The sequence below is a fragment of the Hydra vulgaris genome, chromosome 13, assembly GCF_038396675.1.
Source record: "Hydra vulgaris chromosome 13, alternate assembly HydraT2T_AEP".
Lineage (NCBI taxonomy): Eukaryota > Metazoa > Cnidaria > Hydrozoa > Anthoathecata > Hydridae > Hydra > Hydra vulgaris.
Window position 1 is genome coordinate 49,986,958 of NC_088932.1, and position 25,651 is coordinate 50,012,608.

The 25,651-nt window shown below is 26.9% G+C and overlaps 1 protein-coding gene and 1 long non-coding RNA gene across 2 annotated transcripts; one reads left to right on the forward strand and one right to left on the reverse strand.

The window, feature by feature from the left end:
• Positions 1 to 157: 157 nt before the first annotated feature.
• Positions 158 to 18,254, reverse strand: LOC100210757 (uncharacterized). Its single transcript, XM_065816555.1, has 7 exons — positions 18,001 to 18,254; positions 12,499 to 12,618; positions 3,526 to 3,648; positions 2,923 to 3,244; positions 993 to 1,156; positions 585 to 738; positions 158 to 338 (listed from the first exon to the last, which is right to left on the reverse strand). The coding sequence occupies exons 1-7, from the start codon at positions 18,205 to 18,207 to the stop codon at positions 238 to 240; spliced, it is 1,191 nt and encodes a 396-aa protein (XP_065672627.1). The 5' UTR covers positions 18,208 to 18,254; the 3' UTR covers positions 158 to 237.
• Positions 6,971 to 8,201, forward strand: LOC136089490 (uncharacterized). Its single transcript, XR_010643101.1, has 4 exons — positions 6,971 to 7,242; positions 7,390 to 7,615; positions 7,693 to 7,858; positions 7,937 to 8,201. It is a non-coding gene; the product is annotated as an uncharacterized LOC136089490 (long non-coding RNA).
• Positions 18,255 to 25,651: the final 7,397 nt, after the last annotated feature.

Consider the following 25,651-nt stretch of genomic DNA (forward strand, 5'->3'; position numbering starts at 1 on the left):
TTTAAAAGAGGTTGTAACAAAAATTATAACTTTCAAAGAAAAAAAAGTCTTATCGATTAAAGCGGTTCTTTTTGCGTTGGTTAATTAATACAGTTAAAAAAAATTGTAATGTACCCAAATGACGAGTTTTTATTCCCTGTGCATAATAAAAAACATATTTTAAAATTTTTTTTATATTGATTTTTTTAATTTTACTTTATATTTGTAAATAGAATAAAACACGTTGTTTTAACATTATCAACATATTAAAGCAGAATAGACAGCACCGTTGGGCTTAAAAGTGTTTGCCCCACCTTTGAAATAGCAGACGTTATTAAACCAAGAATATCCTCTACAACCTAAATATAAATTCAATGATTATAACATATGTAATGATGGGGAAACAAACATCAGTGAATCATTTACATATATATATATATATATATATATATATATATATATATATATATATATATATATATATATATATATATATATATATATATATATATATATATATATAACAATAATAATTAAAAAATTAAAAATTAAGTAACGTTTATTTAGGTGAATTACAAAAAATTTAAACCATTATACATACATACCGGTCATAGATTTGCAAAGTGGTTGGCAATCATTACGATGTCCAGCGTGTTTGTTACCAATATTATTTTCAACTATATCATAGAAATCGTAAAACCTCCAACCCCAAACTGTACAAGGAGCTACAACGCTTTTGATGTCGAAGGGGAATTTAAGCTTTGAGCAAAATAATAAAAAAAATTAAAATTTTTTTTTTTAACGTTATTAAAATTGATAATAATGATAATAAAAAAATCTTTACCCAACACTGGCATGTAAAAGTACAGGATGACTTTAAGTAGTATAAAGAACGAATTCCTGCATTTTTAACGTTTTATAAACAAATCATTTCTGTTATTAGATTAAAAGTGATGTAAAAATAATTCACACTCTATTGTACTTTTACAAAATATTTGGTTTTGTATTATTACCTGGCGATTTTCATAGCCAATGCCAAAATTTTTTTCTGTTTCTGAACCGGGCTTTTCACTTTCATCAAAAGCTTCAAATAAATAGATAGAATCAGCAATGGTGTTGGTTGTTGCCAACCTCAAAATGTGTTGAGTATATAATTTAGCAGTTTCTATCGTAGTACCTGTAATTATGGAAAGTTAAACAATATAAACCGAATGTATTTTACATGTTAGGGAGAATTAGAGGGGCATTAACTGCCTGGGCACTAACTTACGTTTTACTTATATATTTAATTTTCGCCTCATTATGATTGGGATTGCAATTTAATTATTCATTAACACAGTTCTTAATTGATTTTTTGAAAGACTTTATTAAAAAGACTTCAGAGGCATTTTTAGTTGTTTGAGTTTTGACACTTACAGGCATTGTGCTAACTCCAAATTTTTGTATGTTTATGCTTAAACCAAAAAATAATGTTTTGCAAAGAATCAGGGTAATCGGAGCTTGGGAACAAAAAAACTCTAATTTTTGGGCCCACCCAGCCCTTAAAACGAGTTTATAAAATATTTTCTTTACTATTTTTATCTAAATTTATATTCATCGACAAATTTCAAGCTTCATGCAATAATCTCTTATTTTTCAAAAACTATGACCATATAAAGTTTTAACCCCCCTCAATTTGAGGGGGCTGTAATTGCAGGGTCATAAAAACTGAACACTAAGAGATTATTGCATGAAACTTGAAATTTGTTGATAAATATAAATTTTGATAAAAATAGTAAAATAAATATTTTATAAACTCGTTGTTTCCAAGTTAAGAGCTGGGTGGGCCCAAAAATTAGGGTTTTTTTGTTCCCAAGCTCCAATCACCCCAATTCTTTGCAAAACATTCTTTTTTGATATAAGCATAAACATACAAAAGTGTGGAGTTAGCACAATGCCTGTAAGTGTCAAAACTTAAACATCTAAAAATCCAGTGTACACCACTGATATATATATATATATATATATATATATATATATATATATATATATATATATATATATATATATATATATATACATATATATATATATATATATATATATATATATATATATATTTATATATATGTACATATATAGATATATATATATATATATATATGTACATATATATATATATATATATATATATATATATATATATATATATATATATATATATATATATATATATATATATATATATATTCAAAACAATCTTTAAAATGAGGAGCAGTAAATATGTTTTTGCAGCAAAAAATAAAGTTATCGATTACTTCCATCAAAAGTGGATCTATGGTTTTCCACAAAAATCAACGCGTTAATTGGTATTTGAATTCATTATGAAGAATAATAAGACCTGCTCTTATAGATTATTTATGTAAGTGAACATCACATTGACATAAATAAAAGTAACATTGAAAGAATTATATGATTGAATAGTTCCGAGGCTTTATGAAAAGCCTCGGAATTTTATTTTTTTTGAATTCATTCAAAAACCGGAATTATTTTGATTTAGTTTAATTCATCTCCACAATTTGTTAAGTTTGTTTCCGAATCTTTATAAAAAAAAAAGTCAAAATTTTATTTTAGTTTAATTCATTCAAAACGAAAACCATATTTTTTATTTACCAAAATTCATCCGCCACCCCTCACCCAAAGGCTAAACATTCATCACCCCAAAGCTCAACATTCGAGGTGGCTATTCTTTTTGCTATTTTTTTATTTATCAAAACTTAAAGTTTTAGGTTTTAGTGTTTTTTAATAGTAAATAGTTTTATTTAGGTGAAATTTTATCAACATTCGAGGTGGCTACTCTTTTCGTTATTTTTTTATTTATTAATACTTAAATAAAATTTAGGTTAAAGTTTTATTAAAAGTAAAGTAAACGTAAAAATTGAAAGTAAATTTTGAGCTTTTTACCTTTAGGCCCACCCTTTGAGGGCCATCCTGTTTCTCCAACAATTATAGGCACTGAACCAGCTCCAATCTTTTTAAGTGCTTCTCGACAACCTAACAGCATAGCTTCAAACAAAGATTTGTCTTTACCAAGAGCTAAGTCTAATGGAATGTTATTATCACTAATATAAGCAAAATAAGGGTAGATGTTAATGCTGAACACTGATCCAGTGTTTTTGATCGTATTAACTATGTCCTTCATTACCCCTATTACATCGGGATGAAATGCAGTGTTTTCTACAGGGTACGTGTTGATCAAAACAACAGCACTAAATGGGACCGTCACCTAAATTTTATGAAAAGAATAAACATTTTTTGAAAAACTTTATTGCATTATCACACAGTAATAAAATTATAAATGAATTTTAATCAACTGCGATCTCACTAACATTAGCTTTTAAAGATCAACTGTAATCTCATTAATAGTGGCTTTTAAAGTTGACTTTTGTTTAAAGCACTCTAGCTTTTAACAAGAATAACATCGTGTAAAAAAATTCTTTTTTATTGTAATACTTTTTTACAGTACTCTTTACAAGAATTAATTTTTAACTAGAAATTAAAATACACCTTAATACGCTCTTTTAAGCCATTATCGTTGAGAAGTTTTACCATACTGTTAAAAGCAGGAAGAAGATGTGGCATAGCCAAAGCACGGTTATCTTCATGGAACGGCTCATTTCCAACTGCTATCTAAAAGACAGTAAAACGAATACAATTAATTTTGACAAATCTCCTGCGAAACAAAAGAGAACAACATCCTATTTATAACAAATAACATTAGGGTAGAGAAAAAAACTACGCTTCGCATGATAAAACATCTAATGGGTGAAAGTTAGGCAATTAGAATAGTAACACAATGCGTAACAAAAAGTTTTTTTGATTTAGATTTTTTTTTTTTTTTTTTGATGCTTATCATCATTTATTTTATAATTTTTTTTTATTCACTTAAGTGTTGATATTTTACTAATTTAGCGTTCTTTTCATTAAACCAGTCGATTTTTCCTAACAATTACTGTTCTCTTTAAAACCTAACTTATGTCCCAACTAGTCTAACAGTAGAGGTCTAATAGTGTATAATAGTGGCAAGTGGAGCAGCTTTACTATCGAACAGAAAAAACCAACTTTGATTAAAAGAACTAAACGGTACATAGGCGAGTAGGAGTAGCATTAGTTATCAAATTAATCTCAGGGTTAACTTTCATTTATCTATTTACACCATAGCGGTCTAATACCGTTTTTCTGATCTCCGTCCGACGTCATTTTACTGATCCTGGCTCAATGTCAGCGTGCCTACATCATTCCAATGAGAAAATACAACCATTTGCCGTTAAAAACAAACGTTGTGTCAACGTAGGTCCGATGTTATCTGGGTAGCTCCGTTAGTAAAGTCTCTAAAAGGCCTAAAATTTAATAAATAAATGCAAAAAATAACACAGTTTTTACTTTTTATTTTGAGAAAAAGTAGTTGTTGGTGTATAAAATAGTTGCAAAAACTAATGCATTCAAAAGAGTTGTATATGTGTTCCTAATAAACTCATTCACGAACTATTTCATTCTATTGGGAAGCTTTTAATGCCGTTTTAATTACGTTCAAATCCTGCAACAAAAGGAATTTGGACTCAATAAAATACTTTTACCAAAGCTATTAGTCTAATTAAAATATAATACTTGCTCACTTAATAAATTTGCTATAAAAAAGTTATTACGTGAAACATACGATTATTATTACGAAACATATTTCTCAATTTTCTTTTTCTTTAGAGTTCTATTATTTCTATAAATTTTTATTATTCAGTTTCTATGGGACAAATTAATTTTTATGTTTTAATCCATTCAAGAAAAGTTAATTTTATCCTATTGCTTTTCTTATAGGATTTATTTTAGGTCATTTTACGCCAAGTGGTCCAGAGATCCTCACTCGACAAACTCAGACTTTGATAAAAATTTCTCAGAATGTAGTTATATGTTTCATGAACATTACCAAAGCTTCAGGTCAAAATCTTTGTTATTTCGGATTTTGTGGTACTTTTTGTAATGCTTACCCAAATTTCAATATCAGTCAGTAGCTAAAAATACTATTTTTGGGATCTTATATTTTTGCAATGAAAGGGTAATATATCTTAAAAACGTGGATTCTTAGTAAACTTAAGGTGCAGATTGCAAATTATTTAATATAAGTTTCATATCATGCCTAGTCTATAGTTCAACAGTCTATAATTCAACAAATAGCGTCACAAATTCAACACCATGAACTTTTTTATCTCCAGAACAAAAGGTTTTCCAGTATTGTTATTTTTTCTGAAGGTTCTACGTATTAATATAATGATATGGATAAAAAATCGGCTTTTTTAAAATACCCATGCTGAGTTATTCTGAAACTAATATGACCACAAAAATGAAATACCCTAAAATAACATGTATTTGAATCCCTAAAACTTAATGTGGGCAAATTTATCTAAGTTCTTAGAAACAAGTTTGCTCGGAACTCTAAAGATTCATGCATTATTATTCCCATTCTGCATTGATTATAATAGTATTTTTTTCATTGAATATTATCTAAATATATTTTCCAGATTATTTCTTGCTTTCATAATTATTTACTTAATAAAGTTTTTATACAGTTTTTTCAGTTTTGTTTATTTCATTTATAGTCTATTTGTTCAAGAAGATTGACAATAAGTTAAATGTTTAAGTAATTGTAAATCCCTCAAATAATTTTGTGTTTGTTGTTTTAAATTGCTTATACTTATTATTTTATGCATGATATATAGGTAAAAATTCTGTAATTCTTTTAATAGTTGTTTTGATTTTTTTTTTTAAATAAGGATTAGAAAGCCAGAGAACTTTTTAAAAATATCACTAATATTCTTTAACATATTAAATATATTTTTTGAAATAAACATATTATATATATACTTTTCATAAATCAACATGAAATATAAAAAATTATTACAGCTATTCTAACAAATTATTTATTCTACAAATAATAGTTGCCTTTTGCTATTGTGCATATCAAAGCTGAAAATTTTGTGGCTATTGTGCCATCAATTTTGATAGTTGGAGAAGGCAACTTATGTTACTGGCCACCTTATCATGCATCAAGACTTAAAATATCGGTAAAAGAATAAGAAAGTGCAACAGTTGATATGGAAGTGTATCAATAATGCATATGTTTTGCATTTTTACGGTGATTGAAATTAAAATAATTTAATTATCTTTATAAATTATATGGTTAGGAGATAAAGTTGAACATTTTCTGCTATTTTAAATGCTAATTTGTATTATATTTTATTTCTTTAAAAGAGTTTTCTTTTATAGACACTTATCATAAAACAAGGCTTAAAATAGCTAAAGCCGAACTTGACACTTCTGCATTGGAATCAGAAAGTAAAAATTCAGGATATTTAAAAAAGTCATATAAAAAAAGTTGTGTCTGATATTAGTGAGGAAGATGAACCTAGTGATACAAATATATCATTAATCCCAGCTGCAATGTCTTTAGGAATTTCAGTTTCTAATAAAATAGAAAATGGTAAGATTTTATTTACTTTTAAGTACAAACTACAGGGCAAGCATGTTGTGGCTTCTGCAAGGAAAATTATTTAAGCCTATTCATTACTAATTGTTTGAAAATAAATTGTTTCTTACTTTTTTTAAATCAAATTTTTTTGAGTAATAATATTTAGAAAGCATTTGGTATTATTGCAAAATATACTAAAATTCATGTCACTAGCTTTCTTGAATAGTATTGCTGCAACTACTTCACCTGCTTTCCCACTCCAGTTAAATAATTGTGCATTTCCAAACTAGTCAAACAAAGGTAACTTTTTATTAAAGTACCAATTTATATAAAGTTTATAAAAAATGTATATAAATATGTTAACTTTGCACAGAGACCTTTATTTTAACACTTCTTAAAAAAGTGATGATAGGGGAGTTGCAACTATTATATCCCCTCTTATCATTTTAATATCCTTATTACTACTAATTACAAATTGGTTCTAAATTATTTTTTTCTGTTTTAGATATAAATAGAAAAATAAATTCTTTTAGTGTTAGCACCATGTTTTTTTGTAGTGATTTTTTGAAAACAGCATTTAAAGTCTGTTTGTTTGCAAAATGGTAAGTTTTGAAAATCTTTTCTATAATTTACTCCGCATATCATCCTTCAATAAGCACCTTTAGTAATTTTAGACGTAGATAAAAAATCAATATTTTTTGCTAATCCAAAAGCCTGCAACAACAGTTTGGTTGATTTTGTTAAAAATGTATCACCTGAAGCAAGTATGTGTTTTTGTTTTAATCTATACCAGTTTTTTTTTATGGTTATTGAGTATGCTAATAAACATTTAATAAATTTATTGAAGAAACAATTTCTTCAATGCTTTATTGTTTTGTGATTTAAGCTTTATATTATCTTTCTTACAACAGCTGTTCTGAATTCAGCCTTCAAATTAGTTTTGGAGAAACTTGCAACAATGCAGCAAAAGCTTTTACGCATTTCTCAAGCGCAACAAAACATGTTTAATGCTTTGCAAACATTGGTTGCCTCAAAGATAAATGAGCTGCAAAGTCAATAGATTTACCTGTTAAAACTTTTCTAGATCTTAAAACCTTAGAAAAAAATATACAAAACAAGAAATTCGCTCAATCTGTTGTAAGATTTTATTTACACATTTATCTGAAATATGGATTTCTTTTCAACTTTAGGCATCTTTTCAATTCTTTTTTTAGAGTAATTACTTGGGAGTAACAGGAGGCTTAAATGTTAATGACACCACAAGGCGTGTTTTAGAGAAAGTTTTTACCATTGATCTAGCTAAGCAACTTAACTGGGCAGGGCGTTGCAATAAAACTGGTGTATTTATATAAGATTTGCAAGTTGTTCATTGTGTAAAAGGTAAGTTAGTTCACAGACTATAAGTCATATTTGATAAATGTGTATTTATGTGCATGATATTTAACTTGTTTTGAACAGCTGCCGTGCAAATGAATAAGTCTATTGAAGCAAATATTGCAAGGATTGAGAACGTTATAAAGTCATGGTTAAAGTATGCAGGGGATCGTGGAGGCAAAGAAATGCTCCTGAAAGACACATGGGAAAAGCAAAATATAGTTCATTTCAAGATAACAACAAGAATGATAATATGGAAGATGATGATGATAACAATATTTGATACATTTGTATATGAACTTATCTTAAATTATTTGCTCAATCTATAATTTTACTCAATTTTTATAAGTTTACACGTTGACTTATTTGACATAGTTGAATATTTTTGTAGACTTTTTTTATTTTAAAAAAATTAAAAAAAAGATTTTTTAACTTTTTTAAAATTATAATATATTTTATAACTTTTTGTCTCTGTATAGTATGTTTCTATTGTATGTTTTGATTTTTCATTGTTTCGTTCTTATTTATTAACACGTGACATTATTTACTGAATGAAACCATTGTTTAAATTTTTTTTTTTTCAGTTATGTCTAGTGAAGCCTTTGTTTTTGATTCGTCATTTGTTACCATATTCCTCTTTAATAGCTGTTAAAGAGGGATATGGTAATGTACTTTATATGCATTTGCAGCATTTTAATGGTGATTGGAATTCTTATATTATTTGTATTAGAGAATTTTGAAGCATATTACTTCTAGTTTTTGCAGTAAAATACTGATACTATTTTCAATAATTTCAATAGATGCATTAAAAAATGAAAACAAAATAACAACAAATGTACTCTATATATATATATATATATATATATATATATATATATATATATATATATATATATATATATATATATATATATATATATATATATATATATATATAGATATATATATATATATATATATATATATATATATGTATATATATATATATATATATACATATATATATACATATATATATACATATATATATATACATATATATATATATACATATATATATATATATATATACATATATATATATACATATATATATATATATATATATATATACATATATATATATATATATACATATATATATATATATATATATATATATATATATATATATACATATATATACATATATATACATATATATATATATATATTTATATATATATATATATATATATATATATGTATATATACATATTTATACATACATATATTAATACATATATATATATCTATATATATATATATATATATATATATATATATGCAGTGGCGCAGGAAGGTCAAGAAAGTTGTAAAGGAGGGGGAGGGGTTTGAAACAAAAATTAAGAGGGGCTTAGGCAGTCAGAATAAAAATTTGAATGAAAAAAAAGGATATTTTGATAATTTTGAAGAGGCTACATTTACTACAAAAACAAAGCAATAAGAAATTATCAGAAATCATTTATCAATTTCAATTTTTTTTAAACATTGTTTTGTCAATAAAGACTCTTCAGAAATCCGATAAGCGATTAACCCTCCCCTCCCCCTCCAGATTTTTGAACAGTCTTCATTGACGTAACTTTGTGTAAGAAAATTGAAATTGGTAAGTGTTTACTAATAATATACACACACAAAAATATATGAATACCTATAATTTTAGCAGTAGTTATGGCAATGCCTAGAGCTCATCAAACGAATGATGCAAGCTCAAAGATTTCTATCAAATTGTATTACGAGGAGCATTCGAATGTTGTTGTTAGTCTCAAGTGAAGTAAAGATGCAAGATTCGTGAGGATGCTTAGCAGTCAAGAAGAACATTATTTTGTTTGAACATTTGTACAAATATTTTAACATAATTATAATGTTTATTACAACAAATATTGGTTTTCTCTATGTAATTGTTTAATTTATGTTGGTTCATTAATCAATATTTTATTTTCGTTTATCAGCGTCAAATTTTATTCAAACTTTTTTGGACATAACATTTTATTAAACATTACAAAGAAATAGTTGCGCTTTATTTAAAGCAATAGTTACCCTTTAGTTGAAGAAAATTATACTTTAGTCAAAGAACTAGTTTTAATTTGATTGCAAAAACTTTGTTTTTGATTGAAAAGATAAGCACACCTTTTGAATCAAATTCAAAGTTTTTGCAAACAAGTAAAAATAATATTATTTGAATAATAGGTTGGACCAACGTCAGAATGCCATGCTCGCCCAACGTCAAAATACGACGTTGGGCCAACGGTTGGTTGCGACGTCGCGCCGGCTATCAAATCCACGTCGGCTCGATGTTTTATTTTTAAAAGTGAAATTCTAATCTCAGAAAGGTTAGTATTAATAGTGCAACTTAAACATAGTATATCATCTATGTGATCAATGTCGTCAATTTTTGTGATCAATGTCGTCAATATTTTTACTTGAACTTGTGGTTGAATAACCGGTAATTTGGACACAATTTTTGACCTGTACAAATGACTTTTATTGTTAACTTTGAAAGACAGTCGGCAGTCTCTAGGTCAGTACATCTCAACCTTTTAACTGAGCAACGATTGGTCTTTCCAAAAGGATTTAAACAATAGCGCTGCAAATGCGTGTATTTAACCATCAACGGTGATTTGTGGTGGAAACAATTTAAAGTAGTATTTTTGATTAAATGATAAGTTCGCCTGACAATCAAACTCTATTCCTCAATCAAATGTTTTGAGCAAAAGTCAATAAAACCCATTTTTCATGAACAAGTACTTAAATGACATAAACTTCTCAAATTTTCCAATACAACAACGACTTAAGTTTTGTTTAACAGACATGTCAGTATGTAGATATATTTAAAATAGCTCTTGTTTAATTCTAACTTTCGTCTTCTGATAATTCTAATTGATGTTAGTGATAAACTTATGTAAATTAAACTTTTTAATTTAATTTAGAGAGATTTGCCCGTAGAATAAAAATATAACTACTTACTAAAATACTACACGACTAAAGTTAATTAACTGACCCTAATATCGTTTTTAAAATATCAAAGACTTTGTAGACCTAACTTAGGTCATAAATACTATATGGTTTTAGTTCATAGGAAAAATCTCTCCAAAACAGTTTTTATTGTTGGCAAAAGTGTGAAATAAGCTCTTTCGAATAATGCAATTAAAAAAAAAAAAAAAAATTTCCAACATTAAGTTTTAGAGGTTCAAATACATTTTATTTTAAGGTATTTTACTTTTGTCGCCATATTGGTTTTATAATAACTCAACATGGGCAGTTTTTAAAAAGCTGATTTTTATTTTATTAATTAGTACGTAAAACCTTCACAAATAATAACAATACTGAAAAAACTTTTGTTCTGGAGACAAGACACTACAAAAAAAAAAACAATAAAAATCTATGGTGTTGAATTTGTGATACTATTTGTTGAACCATGGACCAAATTCTAAACATGATGTAAAAGTTATATTAAAAATTTTCAATCTGCACCTTCATTTTATTAAGAATCCGCGTTTTACCTTTTCATTGCAAAAATATAAGATTCCGAAAATACGATTTTTAGCTACTGATTGATATTAAAATTTGGGTTAGCATTGCTATAAGTACCCTAAAATCCAAAATAACAAACATTTTGATTTGAAACTTTAGCAATGTTTATGAAATATGTTTAACTACATACTGACAAATTTTTATCAAAGTCTGAGATGGTTAAGTGGGGGAGATTTCGGAAATTGGACCGTTTGGTGTGGAATGACCCTTATTCGAAATTACTCCAGATAACAAAATCAAACTATTTTATTTAAGAAAACTCGTAATTGGAGTCCAAGAAGTCCATCAATTTTTGACTTTAGAGTCCGGAGTCCCGTAGCCGAAAAAAATAGATGGAACTTTGTATCCTTGGTCTCTTCCAATATATAATATATAACTTGTGGGATTCCTCAGGGCTCTATACATGCACTCCTTCTCTTTCTAATTTACATTGATGATCTCGCTAATGTCTTATTTAGATGACTATTTCATTATAATTTTATTTGACGATGATGAAAATATCTTTTTATCTCATAACCCCAAAACAACATTGTTTCAAAATGTTAACATTGAGTTAACGAAGTTTTTTCATTGGTTTAAGTTGAATATGTTGTCACTAAATGTTAATAAAACAAATTGGACACTTTTTCATCCAGTTTCTAAATAAAAATTACTTTCTCATGAAATGCATTTACTTTTTAGGTATCTATGTTAATGGAAACATTACCTGGAAATATTTAGAATAAATTATGTAATACCTCCCAAAAAGATTTTCTTGTAATATTTACAAGTTGTAAAAGTAGTAAAAAAAATATATACATTAATTAATGAGTTGTTCAATTGGTAAATTGTTCAGCTACAAAATTACAAGTAACTTTTAAACTCATTGATTTAGATTCTTTATCATTCTTGTACAAAGTAAAATTTTTTATTTAACCATATAACCTTTTGGAATATAGAGAAGGGTGGGCTGATTAAGCTTTAATTTGTTATTTAAAAAAGCTTTAATTAAAGTGAAAATCAAAAGTTAATTAAAACTACTATTGGATATTATACAATTATTGTTATATTGAAAAAGTTTAAAAATCAATTACTAATTTAATGATTCCTTGATATCTTTTAATTTGACCAAGAACCCAGTTTTTGTAATTCAAATTGTTGTACATCTTCCCCAATTCAGAATTTGGAATTGCGACTGTGACATCTACATTTCCCTAAAATTTATTTTATAATTTAAAAACTTTTTTTTAACAGTTGAAAATTATTTTTACATAAAGTACGATTGTTGTAATTTTTTTTTTACTTCTATTTTACCTGTACCTAACTTTTTACTTGTACTTAACTTTTTACCTGTACTTAACTTTTTACCTTTACTTAACTTTTTACCTGTACCTAACTTTTTACCTGTACTTAACTTTTATGACTTTTGCCATTTTATAACTTTTGCCATTAACTTTTGTTAATATACTATCAATTTTTTTTTTGTAACAAATTACTTATTATTAGTGTGAAAATAGAATTAAAAGTTAGTTTTTATTTAACTCTTTTCAGTATTGAAAAAAAATCGATAGCTATAGATAACTAACGATAAAAATTGATACAACTGTAACTGCACAGGTCTTGTGGGCCTAAAATAAACTTAAGCAAAAACTCAGTTAATTTTCAAGAACAAATTTTGAACGAATTTTGCTTTCTTTATAACAATGCACCTTAATTTGGCTGTGAATATCATAAACTAATATAGGGGAGAGTGGGGTATTGGCGAACACCTAAGCGGGAAAGCGAATTAAAGACACCAGTTATACAAAATTGATCATATTTATTGCTTATCAATTAGTTTAACTACTCAGTCACAAACCCTCAAATGGAATTTTTAAAAATCTTATTATAAAATAAAAATTTATGCCAGAAATAAAACCATTGGTGTTCGGAATTACCCTGCCTACGTGGGGTAATTCCGAACACATTGGGGGGCAATCACAAGCACTGTTGTGTAATAGCGAATAAAAAGCTAATTGTAATAACTAAGTCTAAAAACTATATTATGCAACAAAAACAAAAAAAAGGAGTGACTTTATTTCCATAGAAGCTACAACAGAGTGTTACTCAAGAAAAAAGTTGCATAAAATTATCAGAAAAATTTAAAATCAAATTATAGTGAACAACATCCGCAGCTTCATTACACTACTGCACGTCTGGAACTGAGCATAGGATCCCTTCTCAGCAGGTAAAAAAAAATTGTCGAATTTATTTTTTTACAATGCTGTTTTGACCATGTTCGGAGTTACCCCGCGTTCGCCATTACCCCACTCTCCCCTAACCTATCATTACTCGTTGTATTTACCGAGACATTTTTGTAAACGTTGCGGAAAACCTGAGATTTAAAATGACTCCAGAGATGACTAATGCTGTGTTAAAGCTTTTTTATTTGGTTTTTTTTTTCACAATTTTTTTAAAAATTAAATTTTACAAATGTGATTTTTAAAAAACAGAAAAGCAGAATGTCAAATAAAACTAAAAAACAAAAATAAAAACTTGTGATTTATATTTTCTAAAAAGATGACGTCAACATCACTAAATATTTTATAGAAAGTGTTTTACACATTTTAAAGTTTATTTTAGCTTTATGTTAAATTACTTAGTATAATATAAATATAAGTATGCTTTATGCTATTTTAATTTTGAATAAAATTATAAATTATTAGACTTAAACTAAATATAGTGTAGATTAGGGTATTATGAGGCACCTCAAGTAATAATTGAAATATTTTCAAATAATAATTATGCTGGATCCAAAATTTTTGCGAATAAACAATTTTTAGGGATCACTAGTCATGATCCAAATAGATATTTGTTAGAACTAATTTGTTGAATATAATGATTCGTTATTATTTTAATTAATAATTACAGAAAGATATTTAGTTACTAAATATCTTTCTATACAATACTAAACTACTATTGTAATAATATTAAAAAATTTTTTACTATGTTTTGATTTTATTCAAAAAGAAATTAAAACCACTACAATTTTAGGATTTTAAACTAGGTAAGTTCAATAAAAAACACTGGATTATATGAATCGTCAAAGGTTAAAAGGGTGGAAGTCCAAAAATGTAAACTCTAGAAAAACTAAAAAAAAACTATTTCCCCCGTAGTAAATTTTTGCTTATGGTTTAAAAATTTTTATTTTGAAAGTGAAAAACATCAACCTTTTACATCTATTACACAAAAATGGTATCCTTAAATTAAGTCAAAACTAAATGTTTCTATGCATTGTTTTTCAAACAAAAATGAAACGAATTTTTAGTTAACATATTTTTTTTTATGAAAAACTAAATTTATTTATTTTTGCATCAAAAAATCGCGCCACAGAATTATACATGCGTGATAATAATATTTTAATAACGTAAAAAATGAATAGCGTATTAATTAGATTAGAGCTCCTAATTACTGCATATAAATTTATGCTATTTATACATAAAGTTGATTCAAAAAATACAAATCAACTTAAACTTTACTGCTTAAGTCCTAGAAATCTTTTTTAGGTGCTCATATTACCCTAATTCACCCTAAATTATTTGACATTTTTGATTTAAATTAGACCTTGATTTAAATCGGGGATAAAAAAGCCAAAAAATTAGTTTTTACTCTATTTTTTGTATGGGCGTCCATTTCATGGGCGTGAGATCAATTACTATTATTTTATAAGACAATGAAATTTTAAATGAAATATTTGCTATGTGTTTAAAATGTAAAAATAACAAAATTTAACAGAATTAACAGAGATAGAAAAAAAAAATTTTAGAGAGGTTTTATAATGGTTTGGGGGATAACAATGAAAGTAAGTTTTCGAACTTGAAAGGAAATAACTTAAATTCAAAAAAAGGTTTTTAAAGTTGCATTTACAGAACTAGGAAAATCGAGGACAAGGAAAAGTAAACTATTTGTCCCATTGTGTTTGTGATGAGTTTGTTAGTTTGTTAACCCCATGTAAAAGTTGAAATAATATCAGAAATTAAATCCCAATGTTTTTACAGTATAGTTGTTGACTCTACCCATAGAGGTTAAACATATAAAATGATTTTCGAGTCATTCATAGTTTTTTTCATTCTGGAACATCAAAAGAATAAAAAAAGGGACAATCCTAAAAATGATTAATAATTACAAAGATGAAATAGATATTCAAAGATGAATTTAAACAGTTTTTGTTACTTCAAGGAAAATAAAGACGCCAAAGGAAATATTATGTCATATTCAAGTGTTTGTTTTCAAACAGCCATTGACAAAAATGGAGCATGTATAACAAGACTTTAATTTTGTAAAACCAAATACTTTAATAACCAATACAAATTAACACTAGTAGCCTTGTAAAACAAAAGTGTAATATATAAAAAAATTTGCAGTCTAGTTAAATAAAAGTATATGAAAATTAAACATAAAATAAATATGCTTTTAATAAGGTTATATTATTAAAAAATTGTTTAAAATATTTAAAAAAAATTTTTAAACTAAAGTATTTCAAAGTCTATAAAAATATTTCAAAAAAATTGTAATTATGAGAAACAGGTAAATTGCAGAAACAGGTACATATGAGAAACAGATTATATTAGTATAAAATCAAAATAATTGGCTTTTTGAAAATTGAAAAGAAAAAAAAATAGAATTTTATTGATAACAAAACTTATAAAAATATTAAAAATTAAAAACTTATTCAAATATTATTTATAACTTGAAACTAAAAAATTATTTTTATGAAGTTTTTTTTGTTAAAAATGTATGAATTTAATCTTTAAGATCATTGATAGGCCATATTGAATCAAGTTATTCATTGTGCCCCGTTTCACTCCACCATAACTAAGTTTAAGACTGATTTCTTGAAACATGAGTGTTGATAAAGGAAAAGCTAAATTACTAAAAAGAAGCATAAATATCAATAATCTGAATGAAAGATTTACATCAACTGTTAAAATTATTTCAACCATGATCTCCATAACAAACATAAAGAAGGTAAGAAAATTTACTTTAATTAACTAAAAACAAAAATTACCAACCAAAAACCGGTAGTTAAAAATTATGTGGTAACAACTATAAATAATGGTTGCTGATATATAAGCACATTAAAATGATTACAGCATCAGGATGACCAAAACTCTAATCTTTGAGACAATGCCTCTTATTCACTGTACTCCTCTAACATGGATCAAATTACCTTTTTTTCTCCAGAAGATTCCATTGATCAATAAAAAAAAAGATAAAAAAAACACGTCTCTTAAATTGAAAGAACACATGAATTATGTAGTACTACATAAATCATGTGCTTGCTTTACTGTAAAATATTTTTTTTACCTTGCTTAAAATAAATTTCTAAAATAAAATCTTTAATTATTACTGATTTAAAGAAAAAAATATCTTGATGATATTTATTTTTAAAATTTAAATTTCAGATGCTGTAAGAATGCTTTCAATGAACACTCTTCTAATATATCTTTTTTTCTCACAAAGCATTGAACTTTAATTTATTTATTTTAGTTTAAACTATATAACAGTTAAGTCAGTTTTCATTTAAAATAACAGCTATAAAAAAATATATAGTTACTTAAAACAAAGTATTAGAGAATAAAAAATAATAGATAGCTCACTTTGATTTTGAATGGCTAGAGCAAAGAGTGGCCATTATAATATTTCAACTGTTATCATAAAACGTAATAAAGAAAAAATACAATATCATTACACAGTATTTAGAAATCAAAATTTGTTTTCAAATTTATACAAGGATTGCTTATCCACCATTTTAGCAGTATGTATGGGGACTGCTGATTACTATAGTATGACATCTGAAAGAGTTATTGGCAGTAAATAAATAAATTAATTTTTTTATAAATTACTTTAAATGCAACGCTCAAAGTGGGGCGGGATGTGGTAGGATGCCATCCCGTCACTTTTTTATAAAGTATAAACCATTTCGCCACCTCTTTTGTTAAATCTCTATATGTAACAATGATTAGGCGATATAGTATCTTTAGTTTACCGAATACCACCCAGTGACTTTTTTTTCTCCACTTCGAGCACTTTTTTGATAAATATTAAAAATTATCAATCGATATCTTTATTCTTTAATTATTGATTAAAGAATAAATCCACTACGGATTCGCACTTGAAAAAAACAACTATAGTGTTGTTAAAAGAGTAATATTTTGATGCATTTTCGTTTGTTTTTTTAAAGAAAAACGAAATTGTTGAGGACTAAATGTGGACTAGCGCTACTAAAATTAAAGTTTAAAAAAATAGCGGAAGAGCGAGAGCGACATCTGGTTCCCAAAGTCGTGGAAGGTAGCGGTAGCGCTTTCAAATATTTGGTAGCGATGCACAACTCTCTATATTCCTTACATTAAAAAAAAAAACTTTTAATGTTTATAAAATGCGGCTCAAAAATCAACACTTATTTTTAAAAATAATTGCTTTGAATTTACGTTTAAATCTAAGTTAATGTTGAAACAGCAGTATTTCAACACTATATGATTAATAGATTTCTAGAATTCAAAATTAAATTAACCAAAATTTTAAAGAAAACCTGTTATAGTAGAAAAAATAATTACCTTTCCGTATATTAGTTCAGCTTGATAAAGCCAATCAGGATTAATTGACCATGTTTTGATTTTGCGAATACCTAGATTTTTCAGCACTGTTAATGCATCTGGATAAGGTCGGGAACTTTTTCCGAATCCAAGTCCTATGCCTATATCTGCACCAAATAACTCAGTAGTATGCCAACATAAAAGCAAGCTAATTATTAAAATGTACATAGTCTTTAAAACTAATCCTAATATACAAAAATTTTTGTCTAATGAGTTTTTGGCTAATGTATAGATTTCAAATCTATATACGGTAAAACATTACACTGTTTCATTTGAATTTTTCATCAAAATGAAATCTAACCACAAAATGGAAATGGTTGTATTTATATACTGTAAAAACTGTCAAGTCATTTTAAAAAAGGTCTTGCCTGATTGCCTAACAAAATTTCATGCCTCAAAGCTTCATTTTTCACGCGACTTAATGAGTTAAAGATGTCATGCAACGCAAAGATATTAAATTTTGCGTGACTGTTAAAATTATGACAGTAACGGGACATTTTTTTTTGCCATATTTAGATAAATTAGATGAAGCGCAATAAACTTGGGCTCGGCAACATATGACATGATAGTGCTTTAGATTAACGTGACAAATACAATTTTTACACAATAACAACAAAGTTACTCATAAAAATACAACCATAAAATAAAATATTAGATATTAATTTACAAATTGTATTCAAATTATTTTTTACAATTTCATTCTCATTACACTTTTGTCACAATAGTCTATAATTGTTTTTAAATTTTTTATAATAGGTGGAAATAACCCATTGGGAGTATAATTATAAAATATAATATGATTAAAAATAAATATAATACATTTTAAATATTACAATTTTATTGTGTATTGATAATGTATTGTTAATACCATTGTAAAATGAGATTGAAATAATTATGTTGTAAGTATGTTAAGGTTAATTTCCAACAAGCCATTATATATTTATTTTACTCTCAAAGGTTACGAGACAACATAAATTGAGACACGATTTGTATGTATTGCAAATTTTGCAACCATCGTATTAATAACAACGTAATACGTAGTAAAACTCATTGTAAAGAAACATTTACCTATAGATTTAAGCGTGAGAAAATCATTATCTGCTACCATAACCACTGGTACAAATTTTGCCGAGCATAATATTTTAACTTTTTTATATATTTTATTAACTCAGTAACCACATTGATAATTGGAGTATTTCATTTTTACTTTTTTTATTTAACTCGATGTTTTGTTTTTTTGCTCCGTTTTATTCATAGGTTTTATTAGTCGCGCTGTTTATAGCGCGTGGTGCAAAATTTTTAAATACGCCACGACATATTCACCACGCGCAGTAAGTTGTATATACATTACACCTTTTCAAGGTGTAATTAAAAACTTGAAAGTTGTAATTAGGAAACGTTGGATGTAACTGAGAAGATGTTGTAATTGAGAAGCGTAAGATGTAATTTAAAACATAAAAGTTGTAACAAGAAATCGTAAGATGTAATTAACAATAGTTAAACCTTCCTATTTAATTAATAATTTCTTATAAAGAAGAGTTTGTAATATAGATTCTCAGAACAAAGTTATTTGTATTTTTTATTTTGTTGCCTTAATTTACCTTGTAATTAAATGTTGGTGCCTAATTTGGCCAAAGTGGCCATATGGGTTGATTTTTAACAAACAATAATATGCTATCAATAAAATAAAAAAGTGATGAAGTATGCATTTGTGGTTTTGGCGGTAACTGGAATAATCCTATCGGGTATTAGTTAGAACTTTCTTTTTTTTGTTTGTGAAAACTTCATTTGAGAAATCAGATGAATAATAAACAAAACACAAATAATTTAAAAACAAAAAATTATAAAGATTTAAATTGAATTTAAGTAATGTCATTAAAAAGTAATTGGAATATACAGTTAAACACCAACTTGAACATCTTCCATATTTAAAACTGTTGTGTAATGCTTCGTAGTATGTTGATCAGTACGTGAACAATTACGTCCTATTATTGTATTTTTTGCCGCAGTTTCCATTCTTTCCAAATACTGCATTCGCTGTTCCACAATCTCAGTACCAAATACAGATTGAATATTTAATATTATTTTTAATTTTAGACAGATTGTTTCCACCAGGTTTAATATTGGACTGTTAGATCCTTAACGTAACAGCTGAGCTGGAGAATTTTCAATCATCCTTTCCAAACGAGCGTGACACGGAGCATTGTCTGTTACGATAAGTGAATCTTTAAAAAGATTCCCAGATGTAGGCCACAAGTGAAACATAACCACAATAGCTACAAGAATCTGTACTAAATGATCCTCTGCGAGTTTCGATAAAAACGTCATTCGTTGTTGATATAGCTGCAATCAAAGGTATGGTTGCACTTTGAAGCAGGGATTTTCATTATTGCTCTTCTTTCCTGTTTAACACGTCCTTTCGCTTTTCTAAAAAAATGGTTAAAATTTGTTTCATGGCGGTTATTGCAGTGCTGACGCTAATATTAAATTGTTTTAACTTTTGTTTTAATTGCATTGTCATAATACTTATTTTTTATCCTCATTGAATTTTTTTGGTTTAAAACCACCTTTTTCAATAAAGTTTGAATTTCAACTGCGAACCAAATTAATAGCTAACTTATATTTAACCCCAAACTTTTGCGCCAGACTCACCCAATCGTCATTTCGCCTAACACATTTAGCAACTCTTCTTCTGTCATTTGGTGAAGTTATAACATAATGTTTTCTTTCAACTTTTTGTTGCATGTATTTCATTCCGGCAATTCTGACAAGTTGGTTCTGGTTGTTCCAGTAACGGATGTAAGCTAATTTGGTGAAATAAATGCTGATACGGATTCAATTTAATAGCAGACTTTTAGGATATAGTATATTGACCAATAAAACAACGATCTTTCAATTCCTTTATTGTTGCTAGTGCATACAAATGCTTCATTTGATAATATTAACTTATTTAAATTCCAGTAAACCTTTTATAATGACCTACATAAGCTTAGATTGTGAATTCGCAACTAAAAGTTATATATTCTCATTTATATATTATGTTTTCTTAATTACAATTTATGTATTCTCAATTACACATGACGATTTCTTATTTACATGTTTTTGTTTCTCAAATACATTTTACGATATTTTAATTACATGATGTGTTTCTTAATTACATATTAAGATGTCTAAATTAGATATTGTGTTTCTCAATTACATATTGCTATTTCATAATTGCAACTTTCATGTTCTCAATTACAACTTGAAAAGGTATATAAAACGACGTACCCTGAAATTTTTAAAGTAAATGCTTCGTATATACAGAGTGATTACTTAAAGATTATCACGACATGTCGTGACATTTTTAAACTTTTTGTGACATTTATAAGTGCTGCCTAACCTATATAAGTCATGTGAGCTTTCAGCATTTCTTTGTTGATTCTAAAAAGTAGCGTGACATTTCTAAATTTTGATTGACAAATCAGAACTGAGCTTGACATTTTAAAAAATAAACGTAGAGAAAATTATTTTAAAGTTGACTCTTAAATTAGTAATTTTGTTAAAATCAATCAGCGCATCACTTAGTCATGGAGAGTGGTGATTAAGTGATGATTAATAGTGGTGCTTTAGCCATGGATATTGGTGATTAAGTGACAATTACTAGTGAATGCCACTCAATAACGACTCGATTAACGCAAATTTAAAAATTTTTCATAAGATTTAATATCAGTGCTGCTTTAAAGATTACCCGGTTTTATCAATATAACTTGAAATTAAAAAAAGTTCACTTACATAAAATGACGTAAAAAATCTTTAAATTAAAGGCGTACATTTTATGAGGAATAACTTTCAAAATGTAGAAAATAATTTTAAATTACGTTTTTCTAGAAAAATGCAAAGTATATCCATGATATCCATTCTTCTCTATCATTTCAGAACATTCTCCTCCATCATTTCAGAACATTCTCCTCCATCATTTTAGATTATTACAACATCATTTTGCAGTTCTTCCAAAAATTATTTTTTTTTTTTATCCCTTTATTATGCACTGCAAGAAATTTAAGTTATTCTCCATCTTATTTTAAAGTTTAAAAATTCTTAACAAGACTTTTTTCTTAATTATGCCGGATATTTATACTGTGTGGCAGTATTTATACAATATATGTAAAGTGTTTTAAATTTTATCTTTGTAAATTTCAGATATAAAAAAATCATTGAAAATAAATAAAGAGAGCAGGGATTAGAACTCGACCTAAATTCGGAGTACTAGAACTCCGGGGTTTTATATCCCCAACAATAAAGGTTCTGGAAAATGGACTCTGGAACCCCTATTTCAAAACATGGTTCGGAAAACTGTGGTGTTTTAGATATCCTTAAACTGGGTTTCAGAAATTAGAGTTCTGGAACTCTTTGTGTAAAAGAGGGTTTAGAACCCCATTGAGTTGCAGAGCACTACTTAATCGGGTTTCTGAACACCAATTATAACGATGCGTGATAGCAGGAAGAAAGAATAATTTTATAATTGACTTGAACGGCAAGTTAAAAAACATTTTAAAGTTAAAAAAAAATCCAAACCTAGTTTTTATATTTTAAAACAGACAACCGCTTTGAAAAAATGGCTTGGACCCCGTGGGTTTCTGAGGTTCCAGAACTCCAAAAATCTGGGTTCTAAGAAAAAAGGCCCCGGAAACCACATGTTTTAAAAGGGATTTAGAACTCTTTTCGGATTCCGGGTTATAGAACCCCTCAATTTTGGAGTCTAAGGGTAAAGAACCCCTTTGGGGTTCTAATCCTTGAAAAAAAGTAATTAAAGAAATGGATGTATATGTTGTGCTTATATGGATATCCAAACATAAAGTGTTTATAATCATATAAACGTACCATATGCACTTTTTTTATCTTTACATACATCGTCTGATTTAAATGGAGAGAGTATGCGAGGAGTGTACATACATCGTCAGGGTTTAGGATGGGGCAAGCAATCTTAATGCCAACCCTAACCCTTTCCCTAGGTATGCACACTCCCCGTATGTTCTCCTTATTTATGTTAGTCGACTCTGACATAAACAAGGTATGTACACTCCTTGCATGTTCTCCTTCTCTAATTAACAAAAAATATAGAAAATACTTATATTTGCAGTTGATAAGAACAACGAAACCAGATTTATTTTGAACAATGTTTTATTTTTAGATGTTTTGAGAGGTAACCATAATGATGCAACTAATAATGAACTTCGCCGTTTTGTCGAAGATACATGGGCACGTTAAAAAAAATCAGTAGTGCAATTAAAAGTTATACAAATATTTAAAGTTTATTTTCATTTTTTATATATTTGTTTGTTACTTGATTCTTATTTTGTATAACAAGTTATTTCAGAAAAAGTTTAACAAATTTAATGCTAACGTTTGCATATTATTATGTTTATTATTACTATCTCTGTGGCCTTTTGAGATAACAATTTATGAATATATGTAACTAGTAAATTATCTTAATTTTTATTTGCAATAACTTTACTAAACTTAAATTTTTAATTTTATTACAAGTATATAATCGTTTTTTTGCAACTACAGCTGCCTTCTTTTTCTTTTTGCAACTGCAATTAATGTAAGCATTTTAGCAATTACTAATTATTACTTTGTGTATTTACGCCAATATAATATGATATTTATAAATCACGATTTTATATAAATGAGGCTCGGTTATAAGACATAATTATATCTTCTTCTGGCTTTTCTTTTTGCCACTACTTATACTGTTTCATATAAATGAAATTGCATTTATTGTAGAAGGCGAAATAAACATATTATTAAAAAAAAGAAAAACCCATTATTAATCTGTAAATATACAATAATAAAAACTGTATCACTACTAACGACATGTGCTAAATCAGCACTAAATCACTCGTGCATAGGTGTTAATTTAATGATGATAATCACTAATCATTCACTTGTAGCAAATCGCCCCCTCTGTCAAATATGATAAAAGATGTAAAAAAATACACAATTGAATCTCAATCACAATTTACAATTGAATTTGTGAATGTTAAAAGGGCGGAAGTCTAATAATGCAAGCTTACGGGAAACTAAAAAAAACTGCATTTTACCCTGTAGTAAATTTTTGTTAATGTTTCAATAATTTTTTTTTGAAGGTGAAAAATATTACCTCTTCAAAAAAACATTACTAAAACGTTAACAAAAATTACTATGACATTACTAAAACGTTAACAAAAATTACTATGACATTACTAAAACGTTAACAAAAATTACTATGACATTACTAAAACGTTAACAAAAATTACTATGACATTGCTATAACGTTAACAAAAATTACTATGACATTACTAAAACGTTAACAAAAATTACTATGACATTACTAAAACGTTAACAAAAATTACTATGACATTACTAAAACGTTAACAAAAATTACTATGACATTACTATAACGTTAACAAAAATTACTATGACATTACTAAAACGTTAACAAAAATTACTATGACATTCCTAAAACGTTAACAAAAATTTACAGCGGAGGAAAAAGCAGTTTTTTTTCAGTTTCCCGAAAGTTTTCATAGATGAACTTCCGCTCTTTTAACATTCACCGATTCAATTAGAACTGAATCAGTATTAGTACACCAATTTATGCGCGCATGAACGATTTGTTTAGTTTTTCACAATTTTTTTCACCAGAGGTTTAATAAGTTGATGAGTTGCGCACAACAATTTTTGCAACCAAGGTTAAAATTGCAATTTCTAGATTATGTAAATATTTAAAAATTGGTTGCTAACCATTTTTAAATAACTAAAAACTTTATTAAAATCATTTCATAGCAACAAAAACTTTCAAATAAACTGGCTTTTATACTTTTAATAGAATTTGTTGAAAGTAATAAAATGAAAAAAGTTTATTTGTATATGTAGACTAAAAACTACGATTGTAAAAATTAAACTTTTTGTTTGTTTTTAAAATTTTTTATATTTTGTAATTCCTGACTATAATCTGGAATTACAAAAGTAAAATAATAAATAAAAATCGGATGAATGCTTTTTATTTCGTGAATTTTTTACTGCCTTCTCAAAAACTGTAAAATAAGTTGCTCAAATATAATTGTATAAATATATTTCTTTTTCGAAATAGGCCATTTTTGTCTATCCTCCTTTGGCTTTTGCCTAGCAGAGTCACCACGTACCAAGCCTATGCATACTAATCATTATCCTCCTTATAAAGTACCCCGGTTTTCGTCCGAGCTGAGAAATATATTTTGAAAGAACAGAAGGTGTTAAAGTGAAACATAATTTTAAGAAGAAACATGATTTTAAGAAGAAGATTAAGAAACACATAAACTATAAAAACCTTTTTAACATACATGAGTATTTTAAGAAAAAAAAAAAAAAAAAAGCCTACAAAACTTTTTTGTCTTCATTTGTAATTGAGCCTGCAACTATGCTTCTATAAAAAAAAAGCTGCACTGTTTTATAGAATTGTCGATTTCGTCATTTAAAAACCGGTTTTAAATAAAAACAAACTCAATGAACAACTTTGTTGACTCGTACACGTTGTTAAGTTTTGAAGTATTTATTGTGAACCATTTTGAAGTATTACTTACAACCATAGTAAAGTAAACTTTATTTC